Source organism: Crinia signifera, chromosome 4 (assembly GCF_055691185.1).
Source record: "Crinia signifera chromosome 4, ASM5569118v1, whole genome shotgun sequence".
Taxonomy (NCBI): Eukaryota; Metazoa; Chordata; class Amphibia; order Anura; family Myobatrachidae; genus Crinia; species Crinia signifera.
In genome coordinates, this window is record NC_139220.1 from 335,247,853 (window position 1) to 335,266,267 (window position 18,415).

General features: G+C 45.3%; 2 protein-coding genes across 2 annotated transcripts in view; both read left to right on the top strand.

Moving 5' to 3' along the window:
* The window catches only part of NFAM1 (NFAT activating protein with ITAM motif 1), a 43,920-nt gene extending 36,123 nt beyond the window's left edge, over positions 1-7,797 (top strand). Inside the window, exons 5-7 of the mRNA XM_083180699.1 lie at positions 3,558-3,620; positions 4,004-4,060; positions 6,677-7,797. Coding sequence (XP_083036825.1) covers positions 3,558-3,620; positions 4,004-4,060; positions 6,677-6,730 — 174 coding nt within the window. The 3' untranslated portion in view covers positions 6,731-7,797. The remainder of the gene's footprint in view (positions 1-3,557; positions 3,621-4,003; positions 4,061-6,676) is intronic.
* A 6,943-nt stretch (positions 7,798-14,740) lies between these two features.
* Positions 14,741-17,994, top strand: LOC146076018 (E3 ubiquitin-protein ligase TRIM39-like). The gene has a single exon (XM_083185789.1). The coding sequence runs from the start codon at positions 14,741-14,743 to the stop codon at positions 16,298-16,300; it is 1,560 nt and encodes a 519-aa protein (XP_083041915.1). The 3' UTR covers positions 16,301-17,994.
* The last annotated feature ends 421 nt before the right edge of the window (positions 17,995-18,415 follow it).

The window sequence follows — 18,415 nt, forward strand, 5'->3', positions numbered from 1 at the left end:
GAGCATGTAATCCCACATGGCAACGAGCATGGAACCTCTGGCAATGAGCATGGAGCCCTTGGCAATGAGCATGTAGAGAAGCAGCGCTTATGTAGCATAATTTTTAATAGGCATTATGGTGTTTGGCATAACACATAATGGACATAATGGCGTGTAACTTAACGTGTAATGGACATTATGGTGTAAATGTTTAATGCGAGCCTTTGGTGGACAATGTTCCTGTTTATGAAGTGTATTGTGAATTTTGGCTTAATCTGTGTGGCATTATGTGAATTCTGGCTCAATCCATGTGGCATTATGTGAATTTTGTCTCAATCCGTGTGGCATTATGTGAATTTTGGCTCAATCCATGTGGCATTATGGGAATTTTGGCTCAATCCGTGTGGCATTATGTGATTTTTTTCCCAATCCGTGTGGCATTATGTGAATTTTGGCTCAATCCGTGTGGCATTATGTGAATTTTGGCTCAATCCATGTGGCATTATGTGAATTTTGGCTCAATCCGTATGGCATTTTATGCATTTGGCTCAATCCATGTGGCATTATGTGAATTTTGACAATCCATTTGGCATTATGTGAATTTTGGCTCAATCCGTGTGTGTTATTATGTAAATTTTGGCTAAATCCATGTGGCATTATGTGAATTTTGACACAATCCATGTGGCATTATTTGAATTTTGGCTCAATCCATGTGGCATTATGTCAATTTTGGCTCATTCCATTTGGCATCATGTGTAAGGGGCAAGTATAATGGGGTCTAGTATTTTGTTGCATAATGTGTAGAAGTTGTATATGGTGTTGACACGCCCCCTGTTGAGTGGCCACACACCCTTTTCCGGAGCGCGCCTTTGGCGTGCGCACAACTACATCCTTCACTTTTGTTGCCATGGTGGGCCTGCGTACTTTAAATGCCAGGGCCTTTTTTTAATTCCATTCCCACCCTCTCCTGCCGCTCTCTTAGCATGTACACTGGCACCACTAACACCGCCCCTCCCCCACCCAAACCCTTTTTTATCATGGTGCCCCCCCTGTCATTTTATCCTGGATCCGCCCCTGGATGGAATTCGATATTTCCTTGGCTGCACAGTAGATTTTTCTGTTCAATTTTGTGAAAACGGGATCGATCATCGCATCGAATGTAGATGTAGTGACATAAAAGCCATTCAATTTCGTTTAGGATTCGATTAGATTTTGCTTCTATAAGCAAAATCGAATCAAAAATCGGGAAAAATGGATGCATGTATACAGGGTTTTATTCAGATCTGAGCTCAGTACAAATTTGTTTGGAAAATGGGCAAAACCATGTGCACTGCAGGTGGGGCAGATGTAACCTGTGCAAAGGGAGTTAAATTTGGGTGGGGTGTGCTTAAACTGAAATCTAAATTGCAGTGTAAAATAATGCAGCCAGGGTCGGATTGGGACCAGAAATCGGCCCTGGCAGGCGGGACTGTTGCACAGTGAAAATGGGGCGTGGTCTCACGGAAAGGAGGCGTGGCATCAGAAAAAGTAGGCATTACACATGGAACACACCGTAATGCAAATGACAGAATATGACACAATCTGGACCCCACCGGCTGCTCCCCCTGTATAATAACAGGACACCACAGGCTGCACCCCTGCACAATAACAGAACACCACAAGCTGCCCCCCCTGCACAATAAATGGACACCACAGGCTGCTCCCCCTGCACAATAACAGGTCACCAAAGCCTGCTTCCCCTGTACAATAACAGGAATGAGGAGTCAGGACACTACAGCATACCTCCCAACTTCTGTGCTGATGAAATAGGGACGCGCGAGTGTCCGGAAAGGAGGCGGGCGTATGCAAATGAGGGTGCGGCTTATGCTAATTAGCCGCAACCTCATTTTCATACGAGAATAGACGCTGTGCGCATGCGCACAGCGTCTATTCTATTAGATTGGGGGGTCTCCCAACTGCCACCCCCCCGCAGCGGGACAATGCCTGCCGCGGGTGGGACAGCGGGACAGGACCCGAAAATCGGGACTGTCCCGCTGTAATCGTGACAGTTGGGAGGTATGCCACAGGCTTCTCTCAGAAGTTCTCTGGGAGAATCCTGTGGTGTCCTGACTCCTCAGCCCTGTTCTCCCCTGTACAGATGAGGCCGTGAAGCTGATTTCATATAAATTATTCCTCTGTCTCCGCGCTGCTGCAGCTTCATAAAAAATGATCCTCTCCCCCTGCTTCAGTTATTGTTCATCCCCCCCCCCCCACTGCTACATAAAAAAAATGGTGAAGCAGTGGGGAGGGGGAAGAGGAACCATTTTAATGAAGCAGAAGAGGTGGTAGGGGGAGAGGAACATTCTTTATAAAGCTGCAGCAGCGTGGAGGCCTGAAGAAGGGAGACAGTGGGGATGAGAATAAAAGCAGCTAGTTAACATTCAAATCTTATCCTTGCTGCTGCTCGCGCAGGTGCCGCCGTTGTGCTGGTGCTGGTGCTCCCGCTCTCATCCCTCCCGTGCTACCCGGGCTAGTAGTGCCCCAAAGAGAGAGACCCGCGGTGGCTGGAATTTGAAGGAAAGCGACATCACGACAGGGTACATCATGACGCCGCTCTTGCAGGACCTGGCCCCGTAACTCCGGTGACTCGCGCATGCGCAGTCACATTTTTCATGGGAGACAGCCAGAATGGTAGATGGCCAGTCCGGCCCTGAATGCAGCCAGTATTTACCCTGCACAGAAACAAAATAACTCACACAAATCTAACTCTCTTTGCACCTGTTACATCTGCCCCCCCCCATTCTGCTATATATTACACTGACGTCAGGGGAGGTCAGATCCCCGCCCTGTGCGAGGACACCCTAGAGGTCTCTCCGATCGCCGACCATCGAAAATTTTTCCTCCGCACCCATGGCTGCGAATGGATGAGTATGTAAATCATCCATTTGCATGCCTGCAGGGGTTTGGGGGGGGGGAGTCCGTGCGGCAGGTGGGCGGCCCTTGCGAGTTACCAGAATAAGGGCCCAGGTGTTTGGGTGAGGACAGTGGGGTTTGTGTAGGGCCGACCCCCCCCCCCCACAGTCACCTCTGCTGCACGGCCAGCGGAGGATGTCGCAATAGAATCAGGCTGGTCGGAGGCGGAGCTGACATCACATGACTTCCCCTCACACGCCTTGCCACGCCTGCATGTTCCCCGACAATCCCTGAAAACAGACAGTTACCAGCCCCGAACGCCTATTGTGTACGCATGGGCCGACGGACGATATGCACACCCAAGGGCCGTGCCATGCAAGTGCTGCCAATGCCAGTAGGCCACCACGTAAGGTGCTTCCTCTTAGGTTCTCACTATTGCTCAATGCCAGCTATAAGCCCTGTCAAACTGGGGTACGAAGGGCCCAGGCCAATGCACTGTTGGGGGCCCATACTTAGGGTTGTGTCCAGTTTCCAGAGGGGGCGAGGTTAGCGCATATTTGTATAGCTGACGCAGGCGTAGTACCGTGATGGAACGGGCGTATCGGGCAACACTACCACATATACAAATGTAAGGGAGGTTATTACTGGTGGATTCTTCATGCAGCCTTTTCTCCTTCACTGAACAGATCCTGGGGCCACGGTCTGACGATGTGTACGATGTCCTGCAGGAAGAGCCACCCAAACCCACGGTGAGACATCCCTGCTTCCTATTTATTACTGTCCTCATCATGTCTCCGAGCATGCACTTCATGCACTTCCAGAACCTTCCACAGGGGGGCAGTGTAATATGATGTCCTGCAGGAAGACCCACCCAAATATTACTGTCCTTGTCATATGTGTCTGAGCATGCACTTCCATCATTCTTCCACCAGGGGCAGTGTAATATGATACAAGAGGTGTGGAGGTGTTGCCAAGAACAATTATCAGATTCCAGCTATTGTCTCTATGGTGCAGGCTAGAAAATGATAGACAGAATTTGATTGGTTGCTATGGGCAACATAGCCTTAATAAATTTACCCCATTGACTGAATTGGCTGAATTTTATGATAACACTACATTTATTTACTTTCAGGTAAGACAATCCTCTGTACATGGAAAGGCACATAGAGGAAGCCAGGATAAGCCACAGGTGTGTATTATATGCAGGGGAATCACACCAAAGAGATGGGGGAGGGACAGGCGGTGACTGGGGAATCACCCCATAGAGATGGGGGAGGGACAGATGGTGACCAGGGAATTACACCATAGAAATGGGAGAGGGACAGGTGGTGACTGGGGAATCACACTATAGAGATGGGAGAGGGGCAGGTGGTGACCAGGGAATTACACCATAGAGATGGGAGAGGGACAGGTGGTGACCAGGGAATTACACCATAGAGATGGGAGAGGAACAGGCGGTGACCAGGGAATTACATCATAGAGATGGGAGAGGGACAGGTGGTGACCAGGGAATTACACCATAGAGATGGGAGAGGGACAGGTGGTGACCAGGGAATTACACCATAGAGATGGGAGAGGGACAGGTGGTGACCAGGGAATTACACCCTAGAGATGGGAGAGGGACAGGTGGTGACTGGGGAATCACACTATAGAGATGGGAGAGGGGCAGGTGGTGACCAGGGAATTACACCATAGAGATGGGAGAGGGACAGGTGGTGACCAGGGAATTACACCATAGAGATGGGAGAGGAACAGGCGGTGACCAGGGAATTACATCATAGAGATGGGAGAGGGACAGGTGGTGACCAGGGAATTACACCATAGAGATGGGAGAGGGACAGGTGGTGACCAGGGAATTACACCATAGAGATGGGAGAGGGACAGGTGGTGACCAGGGAATTACACCCTAGAGATGGGAGAGGGACAGGTGGTGACTGGGGAATCACACTATAGAGATGGGAGAGGGACAGGAAGTGACCGGGGAATCACACTATAGAGATGGGAGAGGGACAGGTGGTGACTGGGGAATCACACTATAGAGATGGGAGAGGGACAGGAAGTGACCGGGGAATCACACTATAGAGATGGGAGAGGGACAGGTGGTGACTGGGGAATCACACTATAGAGATGGGAGAGGGACAGGAAGTGACCGGGGAATCACACTATAGAGATGGGAGAGGGATAGGTGGTGACCAGGGAATTACACCATAGAGATGGGAGAGGGACAGGTGGTGACCGGGGAATCACACTATAGAGATGGGAGAGGGGCAGGTGGTGACTGGGGACTCACACTGTAGAGATGGGAGAGTGACAGGAGGTGACCGGAGGATCACACTATAGAGATGGGAGAGGGACAGGTGGTGACTGGGGACTCACACTGTAGAGATGGGAGAGTGACAGGAGGTGACAGGCGGTGACCGGGGACTCACACCATAGAGATGGGGGAGGGACAGGCGGTGACCAGGGAATCACACTATAGTGATTGGAGAGGGACAGGAAGGTCTGGGAATCACACCATAGAGATGGGAGAGGGTCAGGTGGTGAACAGGGAATCACACTATATAGATTGGAGAGGGACAGGAAGTGACCGGGGAATCACACTATAGAGATGGGAGAGGGAGAGGTGGTGACTGGAGAATTGCACCATAGAGTTGGGAGAGGGACAGGTGGTGACCGGGGAATCACACTATAGAGATGGGAGAGGGATAGGGGGAGACCGGGGAATCACACTATAGAGATGGGGGAGGGACAGGCAGTGACCGGGAAATCACACTATAGAGATGGGAGAGGGACAGGTGGTGACCGGGGAATCACACTATAGAGATGGGAGAGGGACAGGTGGTGACTGGGGACTCACACTGTAGAGATGGGAGAGTGACAGGAGGTGACCGGAGGATCACACTATAGAGATGGGAGAGGGACAGGTGGTGACTGGGGACTCACACTGTAGAGATGGGAGAGTGACAGGAGGTGACAGACGGTGACCGGGGACTCACACCATAGAGATGGGGGAGGGACAGGCGGTGACCAGGGAATCACACTATAGTGATTGGAGAGGGACAGGAAGGTCCGGGAATCACACCATAGACATGGGAGAGGGTCAGGTTGTGAACGGGGAATCACATTGTAGAGATGGTAGAGGGACAGGCGGTGACCGAGGAATCACACTGTAGAGATGGGAGAGGGACAGGTGGTGACCGGGGAATCACACTATAGAGGACCGGGGAATCACACTATAGAGATGGGAGAGGGACAGGTAGTGAACGGGGAATCACACTATAGAGATGGGAGAGGGACAGGAAGGTCCGGGAATCACACTATAGAGATGGGGGAGGGACAGGCGGTGACCGGAGAATCACACTGTAGAGATGGTAGAAGGACATGCGGTGACCGGGGAATCACACTGTAGAGATGGGAGAGGGACAGGTGGTAATTGGGGAATCACACTATAGAGATGGGAGAGGGACAGGAAGGTCCGGGAATCACGCCATAGAGATGGGGGAGGGACAGGCGGTGACTGGGGAATCACACCATAGAGATGGGAGAAGGGCAGGTTGTTAATCTGAGATTTAGCAGTACCCCGAGTATCCCATGCCATGTAGAGCATGCTAGAATTTGTAGTTCCTCAGCCTCTCTGGTGCTACAAGCTTACCTTTCTCTGCTATAGGTGTTGTATGACCTAGAGCCCACTCTGAATGCTGTAATATACATCTGGTTTTCAAAATACAAATGATAGAAAACTTTCTCAAATGTATTGTTATTAAAAATGAAAACCTATACATTTAATTTCTGCTTTATTTTCCAGAAACCGCGGAGAGTCTTCCAAGAATCCTCTGTGTATGAAAACATCAGCCGCTGAGTTATAGACTCCCCCTAAATACCCTAGTGCAGTGGTTCCCAAACTGTGTGCCGTGGCTCCCAGGGGTGCCACGGAGTAGTTGCAGGGGTGCCCTGGGTTATTGGTCCAGGACAAATTCAAATTATATATGGTTAATGTAATAAGGAAAATCAGTGATTGTGACTTCCAATTATAACATATGTGGGTAAACAGAAGTGAATCATGTTCCTCACCACATACCTGGACCTAAGGATGACATAGAAGTGCAACTTATTTAATTTATATTTTTTTCTGAAGCTCTTGGTATCTAACTTTTGATCTAGGGTTGCCGTGAAAAAAATTCTAATACTCTAGGGTGCCGTGATTCAAAAAAGTTTGGGAACCACTGCCCTAGTGCCTCCCTGTCTGCTCCCCATTCTGAGCATCATGCTGCTGCGTCCACATTACCGCCTGCTGCTATAGGTGCACCTGCTGATTTATCCTAATGAGAGTATCCACTCTTCCCCTGATGGTGCCTCTGCATATGCCTAGGCTGCGCCTGCAACACCCTCTTTTGTACTCCTTTAGTTGCAGATTTTCCATAAGATTATGGTCTCCAATGTGAGTGATTAAGCATATGAACGCCCGAATCATGCCTGCAAGTAAAGCAAAAAAAAACAAGAACTGGGCAACACCAGATGTAATGTGTGCAGAGAGACCTGTGTAACATCATGCTGCGCTGCAGGTGGTGCAGATGTAACATGTGCATGGAGACCTTGGTAACACCATGCTGCACTGAAAGGGGGGGGGGGGCAGATGCAACATGTGAAGAGAGACCCGGGTAAGACCTTGCTGCACCTTGGGGAGAGCAGATGTAACATGTGCAGAGAGAACCGGGTAAGACAATGCTGCACTGTAGGTGGGGCAGATGTAATATATACATGCAAAAGCAGCCAGTATTTACCCTGAACAGAAAATAAATGAGAATCAGGCCCTACAACTCGCTTATACACCGTATATTGAAAAACCAGAACAATTTCTACATGTCCTGTATTTCTTGTGTTTTTAAATAAAATGGCAGCAGGTGATGGAATCGGGTCCAAAATATAGTGAAAGCTGTTCTTCTTCTTTGCTGATGTCTTATGATTATATACTGTATCATTGTGCCAATGGGTGCTACCAGTGGCAGAAGGGCCACACAGGGAGGCTGGGACTGGCTGAGTACTCTGCTCGGTTGCTTGGCTCACATAGACAGGTGCTGGCTGTCTAACTGAATTTAGAACACTAGTGTTTTTTGCCATGGACCCCAACAAGGAGGTTTGGTCTTTGCCTGTCCGGCATGCAGGATCAAGAAGAACTCCCAGGTCATAAACCCAGAAGTCTTCAAAGTAAAATGTACAGCTGTTCTTTGCTGTTTACATTGCAAAATTTTAATGTATATGGTGTTACGAAATGCCACTATGCATGTGATCAGTGTTGTAATCTATCACATTGAAATTGCATCATGCCCCTCTTTCCTATGTTTAACTTGCCTTGAGAAAGCTATAGCGAAACGTACGTAAGCTGAGAAAGCCATTGCGAAAACGTACTTCGGCTGAGAATGCCATAGCGAAACGTATGTCAGCTGAGAAAGCCATAGTGAAACGCATATCATCAAGCTTGTAACTGGCAAGTGCTGGCTGCTCTTTCTTAATTCCAGCAAAATAGTTTTTTTAGAGGAAAATGAAAGTACCTACATGAAAGTTATTAGGCGTTTCCTGTGCTAACATATATAACTGCTCCTTCACTTCCTTCACTTCCTTAGCCTCTACATATCTGATCACTCATCTAGATCTGAGTCCCAAGTCTGTTGTTTTTAGTAGAGAGACTGAATATAGTTAATATAATTAATATCTCGTTATAATATCTCATTATAGTGATAATAAGAATAACGAGTAATAGATGTATAAACCTCAAACCGTAAGGTACGGATCAATGACTGACAATGAAACATTGTTATAGTGATTCCTCAGAAATAGATACAATATATGACGGACAGCAACAATTTTTTTACAAGCCCATTAATGAATGATATATACTACAATAATCCAGACCACTACAATATAATCACAAAGTTATATAGTCATTCATTGATTATCCAGAACACAGCGAAATGCGTCAGTCTGATATTGCTCCCAGACCTACAGCCTATTGTCTGACCCAGCCCCTGAGCCGTATACCGCCTCTGCTGCCGGATGTTAAGTTATTGGCGGGGCGTATCCACTACCATCAGCACCAGATGGAACAAAGGGCCCTATTCAGACCTGATCACATGGCTGCCAATTTGCATGGTGGCCGATTATCGATAAACTGCACATGCCTTCGGTATGCAGTGCGCATGTGCAAATCTGTCCTGCAACTTTTTCTAAATGCAAGGTAATTGACAGGAAGAAGGTGTCTGGAGGTGGCAACTGGCCATTTATTAGAGGTGCTACTAAAAATGCAGGCCTGGGAAATGCTGGGAGTGACGGGGAATTGCTGGGTGTCCGGGGGAATTGCTGGGTGTCCAGGGGAATGCTGGGATTGTCCAGGGGAAATGCTGGGTGTCCAGGAGAAATGCTGGGTGTCCAGGAGAAATGCTGGGTGTCCATGGAAATGCTGGCAGTGTCCAAGGAGATGCTGGCAGTGTCAGGGGGGAAACGCTGGCAGTGTCCAGGGGAAACGCTGGCAGTGTCCAGGGAAATGCTGGGAGTGTCTGGGGGGAAATGCTGGGTGTCCGGGGGAAATGCTGGGTGTCCGGCGGAAATGCTGGCAGCAGTGGTGGATTAGCAACACGGGGCGATAGGGGCGGTCGCCCTGGGGCCCCCACACATCTGGGGGCCCCCACACCCACCACCCCACTGCTGCGGTGGCAGGTCATGGGTGGCAGGCAGCGCGGTCTGGCAGCGCAGGGTGGGTAGCGCTGGCGGGCAGGGGGTCCCTGTGGCATATGTGAAGTGTGTGGCGGGGTCTCTGCAGCAGGTGGGAACTAGTTACTAGTTCCCATCTGCTGCAGGGACTACGCCGCTCACTTCACCACCCAAAAAATCGGACCTAGGATTTTTACCCTGCCACTGTTTCCACTGACAAAAATCACGGGTTCAGCGATATTACACACTGGGTCAGGACTCAGGAGGGACTACGCCGCTCACTTCACCACCCAAAAAATCGGACCCAGGATTTTTACCCTGTCACCGTTTCCACTGACAAAAATCCCGGGTTCAGCGATATTACACACTGGGTCAGGACTCAGGAGGGGTCTCTGTCACTGGACCTGAAGCTGTTATAAGATTACAGGTTACACAGGACCCAGATACCCAGGCAGGGAGAAGGAGAAGCTGGGATCCATGGCTCACTTACAGATCCCTCATCCCCTGAAATAACAGCAATCTCCCTCTCTCCCTCATTAGTCTAGTAATCTCCCTCATGTCACCTAGCCCACATTACACGGTTAAATTTTTTGGGAGAAAGGAATGAGAGATAGATACATTTACATTGAATCATCTGCACCATTTCCCAGCACTTTACCAAGTATAGTAGCTCTTACTAACTGCTTTGGGGATCATCTACATTTGGATTCCTCTCAGATGTAGCAGCACACACCCACACTTCTAGGTGCCATGTTCACAATCTCTTTGCACAATCTCTCCATATATGGAATTAGACACGCCCTTCGGGTGGAGCATGACACGCCCACTCAATGGGGCGCTGTGCAAACTCGTATTACCAACTATAATCTCCCTGAAACTAGTTTTCAAAAGTAGGCAAGAATGCTTCAAATGCCTCCTTATTGTGCATCTTGAAACAATCACACCACTGTATTTCAGCTGAAGTTATTTGTGGATTTTTCTTTGCATCCCGAACAATTTTCCTGGCAGTTGTGGCTGATATTTTTGTTGGTCTACCTGAACATGATTACCTTTTCCCGCAGATCCTTTGACAGTTCTTTCACTTTCCCCATGACTCAAAATCCAGACACGTCAGTGCAGCACTGGATGAAAGATGCAAGGGTCTTTCAGGAGACCAGAAACTCACTGACCTTTTATACACACACAATGATTACAAGCACAGATCCCAGGTGAGGATGGTTACCTTTAGTAGCCATTCAAACTCGTTTGTGTCAACTTGTGTGCATTTTATAAGGCCAAAATCTGCAGGATGTGTAAACTTTTGATCAGGGTCATCTGGGTAGTTTCAGTTGTGAGTATAGCTTCACCCCAACCACTAACCATGAGTGACAGAAAAGTGTGTGAGTTATCATTCATATTCTCTGACAAATGGCCAGAAAATTACAAATTCTGCTAGGGTATTTAAACTTTTGAGCACAACTATATATATATATATATATATATATATATATATATATATATATATATATATATATATATATATATATATATATATATATAAAAACAGGTAGTAGGTGCGCAAGTCCCATAAAAGTCCAATTTCCAAAGGGTTAATACCCAAACTTCCAGTCTCCTGCACTTTGGTCTTTTTATGACCGGCAGCTCCTATCAACACCTGGATTCGAAGGATCACTCAATCTAGAAAATACAAACAAAGGAGCGCTCCATAGTGCAATATGTATAAGCAATTTATTTCATGCAGCTTTAACATTCATGTAAAAGCAATGGGTAACGTACCCTAACTGACGGTTAACACAACCGCAGTGATGAACAGCATGGATTTGTGTCAACACACAGGGTGGCGGAGAGGTTACACTCACACGTCTTGGTAACAGCTTGTTTGACGCTAGGCCACGCCCCAACGCGTTTCATCATCAAAGGACTTCGTCAGAGGGCTGGCCTAGCATCGGTCAGATCCCTCATTTTAACAGGTGAGATATCATTAATTAGGCATTATGAGTGTATGCTTTAATCTTATTGGATGTTCCTTTAAGGAGCCTTGCCATATGTCACAATGTTGAATCTGATTTTTCTCACCTGTTACAACGAGTTACAATACCCATGATCAAACATCATATCACATACATAATTTTAATACGTCAATCATAAAAAACATTATATAAAACGACAGTATATAAAACAGAGCTAATTTAATAAATACACATTTAATGAGAAATAAAAAAAAACATTCAATGAAAAAATACACTTAAAATTCATATTGTGCTGCATATAATCCAATGCACTTCCACTTTTGGTTTCCGGATACTTATACTTAATTCTTCAATGTCACCATATCCTTTTTATGAGGCTTTGTATTTTTACCTCTATATTAGGATTGAAGCTTATCTGAAAAAGATCTTAAAGAGACAGTGAATAATATTGCGGACCACATGTCGCTCCGTTTTGATTTTTCCTAGAGTGAACATATATGCGACAAACAATCATATTTTTCAAGAGTATTCTCTATATAATTACCGTAAAGTGATTTTACTTGGTACAAATTTTCAAAAGACAGGCTTTTTGGCACATCGTACACACAGACCAATTTTGCAATCCTAGTCTATACAATCTGTCTCTAATTAAAGAGACATACATCCCAATATAGATATAAGAGTTTTTTCTCAATATAATATGCAATTGTTTTCTAAAAATAGACGAGAGCAATAACAGACCTTGGGCAATATGTGATATTTACCCTACACATTATATTTAATCACAGATACTAAATCCATATAACAAAGACAATATAACCATACAGCAAAGGCTGATTTTTATATGATTTTGATATAACTATAACAAAAAATATAACAAAAAGGTACAGGTAAAGATGTTAATATTAATGCAAGCATGGAGAAGAGTGAGTTTACTCCCATATCTTGCACTTCAGCGCAAAAAGGGTGTAATTTCAACCCCTTCGTTTAAACCTCCCGGTATTAGGGAATTCATTGTATATATCCAGAACGATTCTCTTTTTAATAATAATCGGTCTCTATCCCCACCTCTTATATCGAGGTTTACTTGTTCCAAACCAAAGAATCTCATGTTACAAGGGTCATCTGACATGATGAAAAATGCCTTGGCACACTGTGGTTTTCCACATTTCTCTTTATATTACGATAGTGTTCTAATAATCTCACCTTGAGAATTCTTTTGTTTTTTTCCCACATAGTATTTCCGCATCCACAGATCAGGAGATATACTATGTAGGTCGAATTGCAGTTAATGAAAGATTTAATAATTCTTTCTTTTCCATTGCCATCTGTGAAGGTTTTGGTCTTTATACCGTGTGTACACATTTTACATCTCCCACATGTAAAGAAACCCTGCACCTTGGTACCGCAAATTGTGCCATTATCTTGTACCTTGGGGATAACTGGTAACAGGCTTTGAGAAAGTTTATTTTTTAATGTTGTAGACCTTCTAAACACAATTTCTGGATATTGGCTGATTTTATCTCCCAAAACTGAATCCATCTTAATCAGGTACCAGTATTTATTCAAAATTTGCCAAATATCACTATTTTTCACATTAAATTGTGTTACAAAGGGGCAAAACAGGCTATTCTCCTTCAACCTTTGTTCTGGAGTCTTATAGCTAATCAATTCTTTTCTATCAAAATTCCTAGCTTTTGTTAAGTATTAAGTATAAGTATCCGGAATCCAAAAGTGGAAGTGCATTGGATTATATGCAGCACAATATGAATTTTAAGTGTATTTTTTCATTGAATGTTTTTTTTTTTATTTCTCATTAAATGTGTATTTATTAAATTAGCTCTGTTTTATATAATGTCGTTTTGTATAATTTTTTTATGATTGATGTATTAAAATTATGTATGTGATATGATGTTTGATCATGGGTATTGTAACTCGTTGTAACAGGTGAGTAAAATCAGATTCAACATTGTGACATATGGCAAGGCTCCTTAAAGGAACATCCAATAAGATTAAAGCATACACACATGAAGCCTAATTAATGATGTCTCACCTGTTAAAATGAGGGATCTGACCGATGCTAGGCCAGCCCTCTGACGAAGTCCTTTGATGACGAAACGCGTTGGAGCGTGGCCTAGCGTCGATCAAGCTGTTACCAAGACGTGTGAGTGTAACCTCTCCGCCACCCTGTGTGTTGACACAAATCCATGCTGTTCATCACTGCGGTTGTGTTAACCGTCAATTAGGGTACGTTACCCATTGCTTTTACGTGAATTTTAAAGCTGCATGAAATAAATTGCTTATACATATTGCACTATGGAGCGCTCCTTTGTTTGTATTTTCTATATATATATATATATATATATATATATATATATATATATATATATATATATATATATATATATATATATATATATATACATAGTGGACTCCCTGCTGACATAGCAGCAATCTCCCTCTCTCCCTCATTAGTCTAGCAATCTCCCTCATGTCACCTAGCCCACATTACACTGTTACATTTTTGGGGAGAAGAGGAATGAGAGACAGATACATTTACATTGAATCATCAGCTCCGTTTCCCAGCACTTTACCAAGTACAGCAGCTCTTACTAACTGCTTTGGGGCTCATCTACATTTGGATTCTTCTCAGATGTACTGTAGCACGTTTCTTGGTGCTATATTCTCAATCTCTCCATATATGGAACTAGACACGCCCTTTGGGTGGAGCATAACACGCCCCCCTCAATGGCAAAATTCTACTACCAACCATAATCTCCCTGAAACTAGTTTTCAAAAGTAGGCAAGTATGGATCATGGGAGGTAATCTCGGCAATGGGGGTAACTGCATTTGTACACTTCCAGGCTCCTGGGAACAGCATTGTCAGGCCACCCCTCAAACTGCCCCTGACAGCAGTTTAACATGTGACAGGTAAAACTCTTTATTTAGTTATACATATTGTAATCACAAAATCATTACAAATGAACATTATTTTTAATAAAGTACTTTTTGTGTAAAATATACAAAATATGTGGTTTGCATTTGGTATGATGTCTCTTTTATATTGGGTGTGTGCTTCAGTCGAACTGACCAATGGATTTAATGTAAGTGACAGCACAGTGTTATCCTATGTGGAAACTGTGCACACTGGTTTCACTTTCCTTCACTTTCATTTCTCTCTCCTGCTGCAGCGATGGCGTCTGCTGATCTGAGACAGGAGCTGGACTGTTCCATCTGCCTGAGCATTTATACAGATCCTGTAACCCTGAGATGTGGCCACAACTTCTGCCGGGTCTGTATTGATTGTGTGCTGGATACGCAGAAGAAGGCTGGAGTTTATAGCTGTCCTGAGTGCAGAGCAGAGTGTCAGGAGCGTCCTGTACTGCAGAGGAACATAACACTGTGTAACATAGTGGGGAGTTTCCTGTCTGCTCGGCCAGATCAGGAGGAGACTGGGATCTGCTGCACTTACTGTATTCACTCTCCTGTACCTGCTGCTAAGTCCTGTCTGCATTGTGAGGCCCACCTGTGTGATAATCACCTGAGAGTACACAGCAAGTCAGCAGAACACGTCTTATGCGACCCCACCACTGCCCTGGGGAACAGGAAATGCTCCGTCCATAAGGAACTCTACAGATATTACTGCACTGAGGATGCTGCCTGTATCTGTGTGTCCTGCTGTCTGATTGGGGAACACAGAGGACATCGGATGGAGTCATTGGATGAGGCCTCAGAGAAGAATAAGGAGAAGCTGAGGAATGTTCTGCAGAAACTGACCACAAAGAGAGCGGAGACTGAGAAAAGAGTCCAGAGACTGCAGGAGCGCAGGAGAGAAGATCAGGGAAAAGCAGCGGGTGTAACAGAGAGAGTCACTGTCCTGTTTAGAGACATCAGGAGACAGTTGGATGACCTGGAGAAGAGAGTCCTGAGTAGGATCTCCACATGGAAAGAGAACGTTTCACTCTCCGTCGCTGATCTGATCCAGCAGCTGGAAATAAAGAAGGACGAGCTGTCCGGGAAGATGCGTCACATTGAGGAGCTGTGTAACATGTCTGACCCAGTGACTGTCTTACAGGAACCAGACACCGGGGACTTGTGTGACACTGAGGACACAGAGAGACATGATAACCAGGTCCGTGGTGCAGGAGGTCTGGATGTGGGTTTCATTTCAGGGAAACTGCAGGAAAGATTATATAAAATAATGATATCTATAAATACTGGTGTCTATATGCTGGAACCTACAGACCTATTACTGGATGTAACCACAGCTGGGTATGATATACAGATATCAGGTGACAGGAAAACTGCATTCTTCTCACCAGAACAAGGAAGCCCAGTAACACCAGAGAGATTTCAGTATAGTCAGGTAATCAGCACCAGGGGATTCTCCTCAGGGCGACATTACTGGGAGGTGGATGTCAGGGAATCAGATTACTGGAGGGTGGGGATGTGTTACCCCAGTATAGATAGGAGAGGAAACCAGTCAATCATTGGGAAGAATAACAAGTCCTGGTGTTTATATAAAGGGTATATTAATGAGTACTTATTGCTACATGACAGTAAGTGGGTTCAGTTACCGCGCAATATCCCCTGTGACAGAGTGAGGATATACCTGGATTATGAGGCAGGACAGCTGTCCTTTTACTCTCTGTGTGACCCCATCAGACACTTACACACCTACACCGCCACCTTCACTGAGCCCCTCCATGCTGCATTATGTGTACTGTTCGGGTGTATAACTATAAGCACCTAGAGACTGATGAGTGGAATCTGGTTGGTGGATGTCCCAAGGCTGGTTCCAGCGGCAATACTAACCCTCTATGGCAGCTTCCTGAAAGAAAGCTGCCATAGGTGGTCAGTGAAACGCGTCAGTGCTACACCGTCTTGAACCAGCCTTGGGACATTCTTTCAAGCTCCTGAAGGAGGAATTGAATACTATGAGGTGCTTACTCTCTGGAATTGCCTATCACTACCATCTGGATGCTGAATATCCAACAGGAACAAATAACTCTGACGTCACCGTACAAAGTGGTCACCGATTCTCTACTTACCCATGCGGTGACCAGTCTGGTAACTATATTCTCTGGAGACCTCTTACCTCCATTTGCCATCAGTGAACACTGTATGGTAATACCATCTGCTCCCAGGCAAAATAGGAACAAGTGCCCAAATAGCAAACCCCAGTCTTATTTAGGCTGTTTTATGTGTGATTTTATTACCCTTGTTGATTTTTATTATGTATAGGAGCAGGGCTTAAAGTGTTCCTTGGGAGGTGGTGGTACTCTTTTCCCCTAACCCCCCCCCCAAGACCTTGATCAGTGCCAAGGAATTTGTGCCCTACTTCCCATAAAGGGATAATAGTCCCATAAGAACAGTAACTCCAACTAAAATTACAATACACATTAGTACAATTATATACACAATACACCGCATGTAGTGCCCCTGATTCCTATTACACCACATATTAGTGCCCCTTCTACACATAATGGTCACAGTAGTGCTGTTTATACACATCTGTCACTCCAGTAGTTCACTGTCCATGTCACTCAGCAGCTCCACGCCCTTTGTCCCTCCATTACTAAGCCGCTAAAATATAACATGAACCTCATCATATTCAGAGCTGTGTAAAATCATCCCTGCTTTTTCTTGTCTGTAAGGGGGGTTATGGGTACCTAATACCCCCACCACCACCTGTGTGCGACACTGTGTATATATATATATATATATATATATATATATATATATATATATATATATATATGTATACTATGTTTGTGAGGCCACCGTCCGCAGATATAACCTGTTTCAAGGAGTGTTAAACCCATTCTGTCTATATATACAGTATATATATATATATATATATATATATGTTTATGAACTTTAATATGTATTGTTAACTAATAGCTGGTCACAATGTTCCCTGACCTCAGCGTCAGCCCCCAGACTGCACCACAACAGCTGCTTTCCATTTTGTTGTTGATTTATAAAATGAATGTGAAATGGTCACATGAGCGCCGGGCATAAAGCCATGAAGAACCACATGATAATGATGTACTGAAACTTCCATATGTATTTTACTTGTAGTATTACAATGCTAAAAGCCTGCACGTAATTCATCTAGGTCAGTGGTTCCCAACCCTGGTCCTCAAGTACCCCCAACAGTGCACGTTTTCCAGGTCACCACACAGAATCCCAGGTGACATAATTAGCTCCACCTGTGGATCTTTTCAAATGTGCCTGAATAATGAGTGCACCTGCCGGGTGACCTGGAAAACGTGCACTGTTGGGGGTACTTGAGGACCAGGGTTGGGAACCACTGATCTAGGTAATTTGGAACGATAGATGCTATGGCGGCCATTTTGAGACAGGCAGTTCTGTGGTGAATTGCCCACATATGCCTATAATGTAAGTAATCCAGACGTATCTCAATAAATAACTGGCTTTGCAATTAAATATGAGACTGGACATTCAAGATTATTTCCATTTTACTCATTGTAGCAGGGATGGGGAACCTCTGGCCCTCCAGCTGCTGTCGAACTACACATCCCAGCATGCCCTGCAACAGTTTTAGCATGGCCAAATAGGAAAACTGTAGCAGGGCATGCTGGAAAATGTAGTTCAACTACAGCTGGAGGGCCCCATCCCTGCAATATAGGGTTAACTGGGGTAGGCCCGGAGTGATCACACACTAAGCATTATGGACCAAATAGCGGTTATAACCAGATTATAGTAAACACAGTAGCTCCATAAGCCCTCCAGCACTAGGGGAGAGCATCTCCGGGAGGCCAAGACGGACATTGACACACACCTCCAGATGTTCGTGAACCTGATGGGAGTCCACCGGGTAGGTCTAGAGGACTGGCTCAAG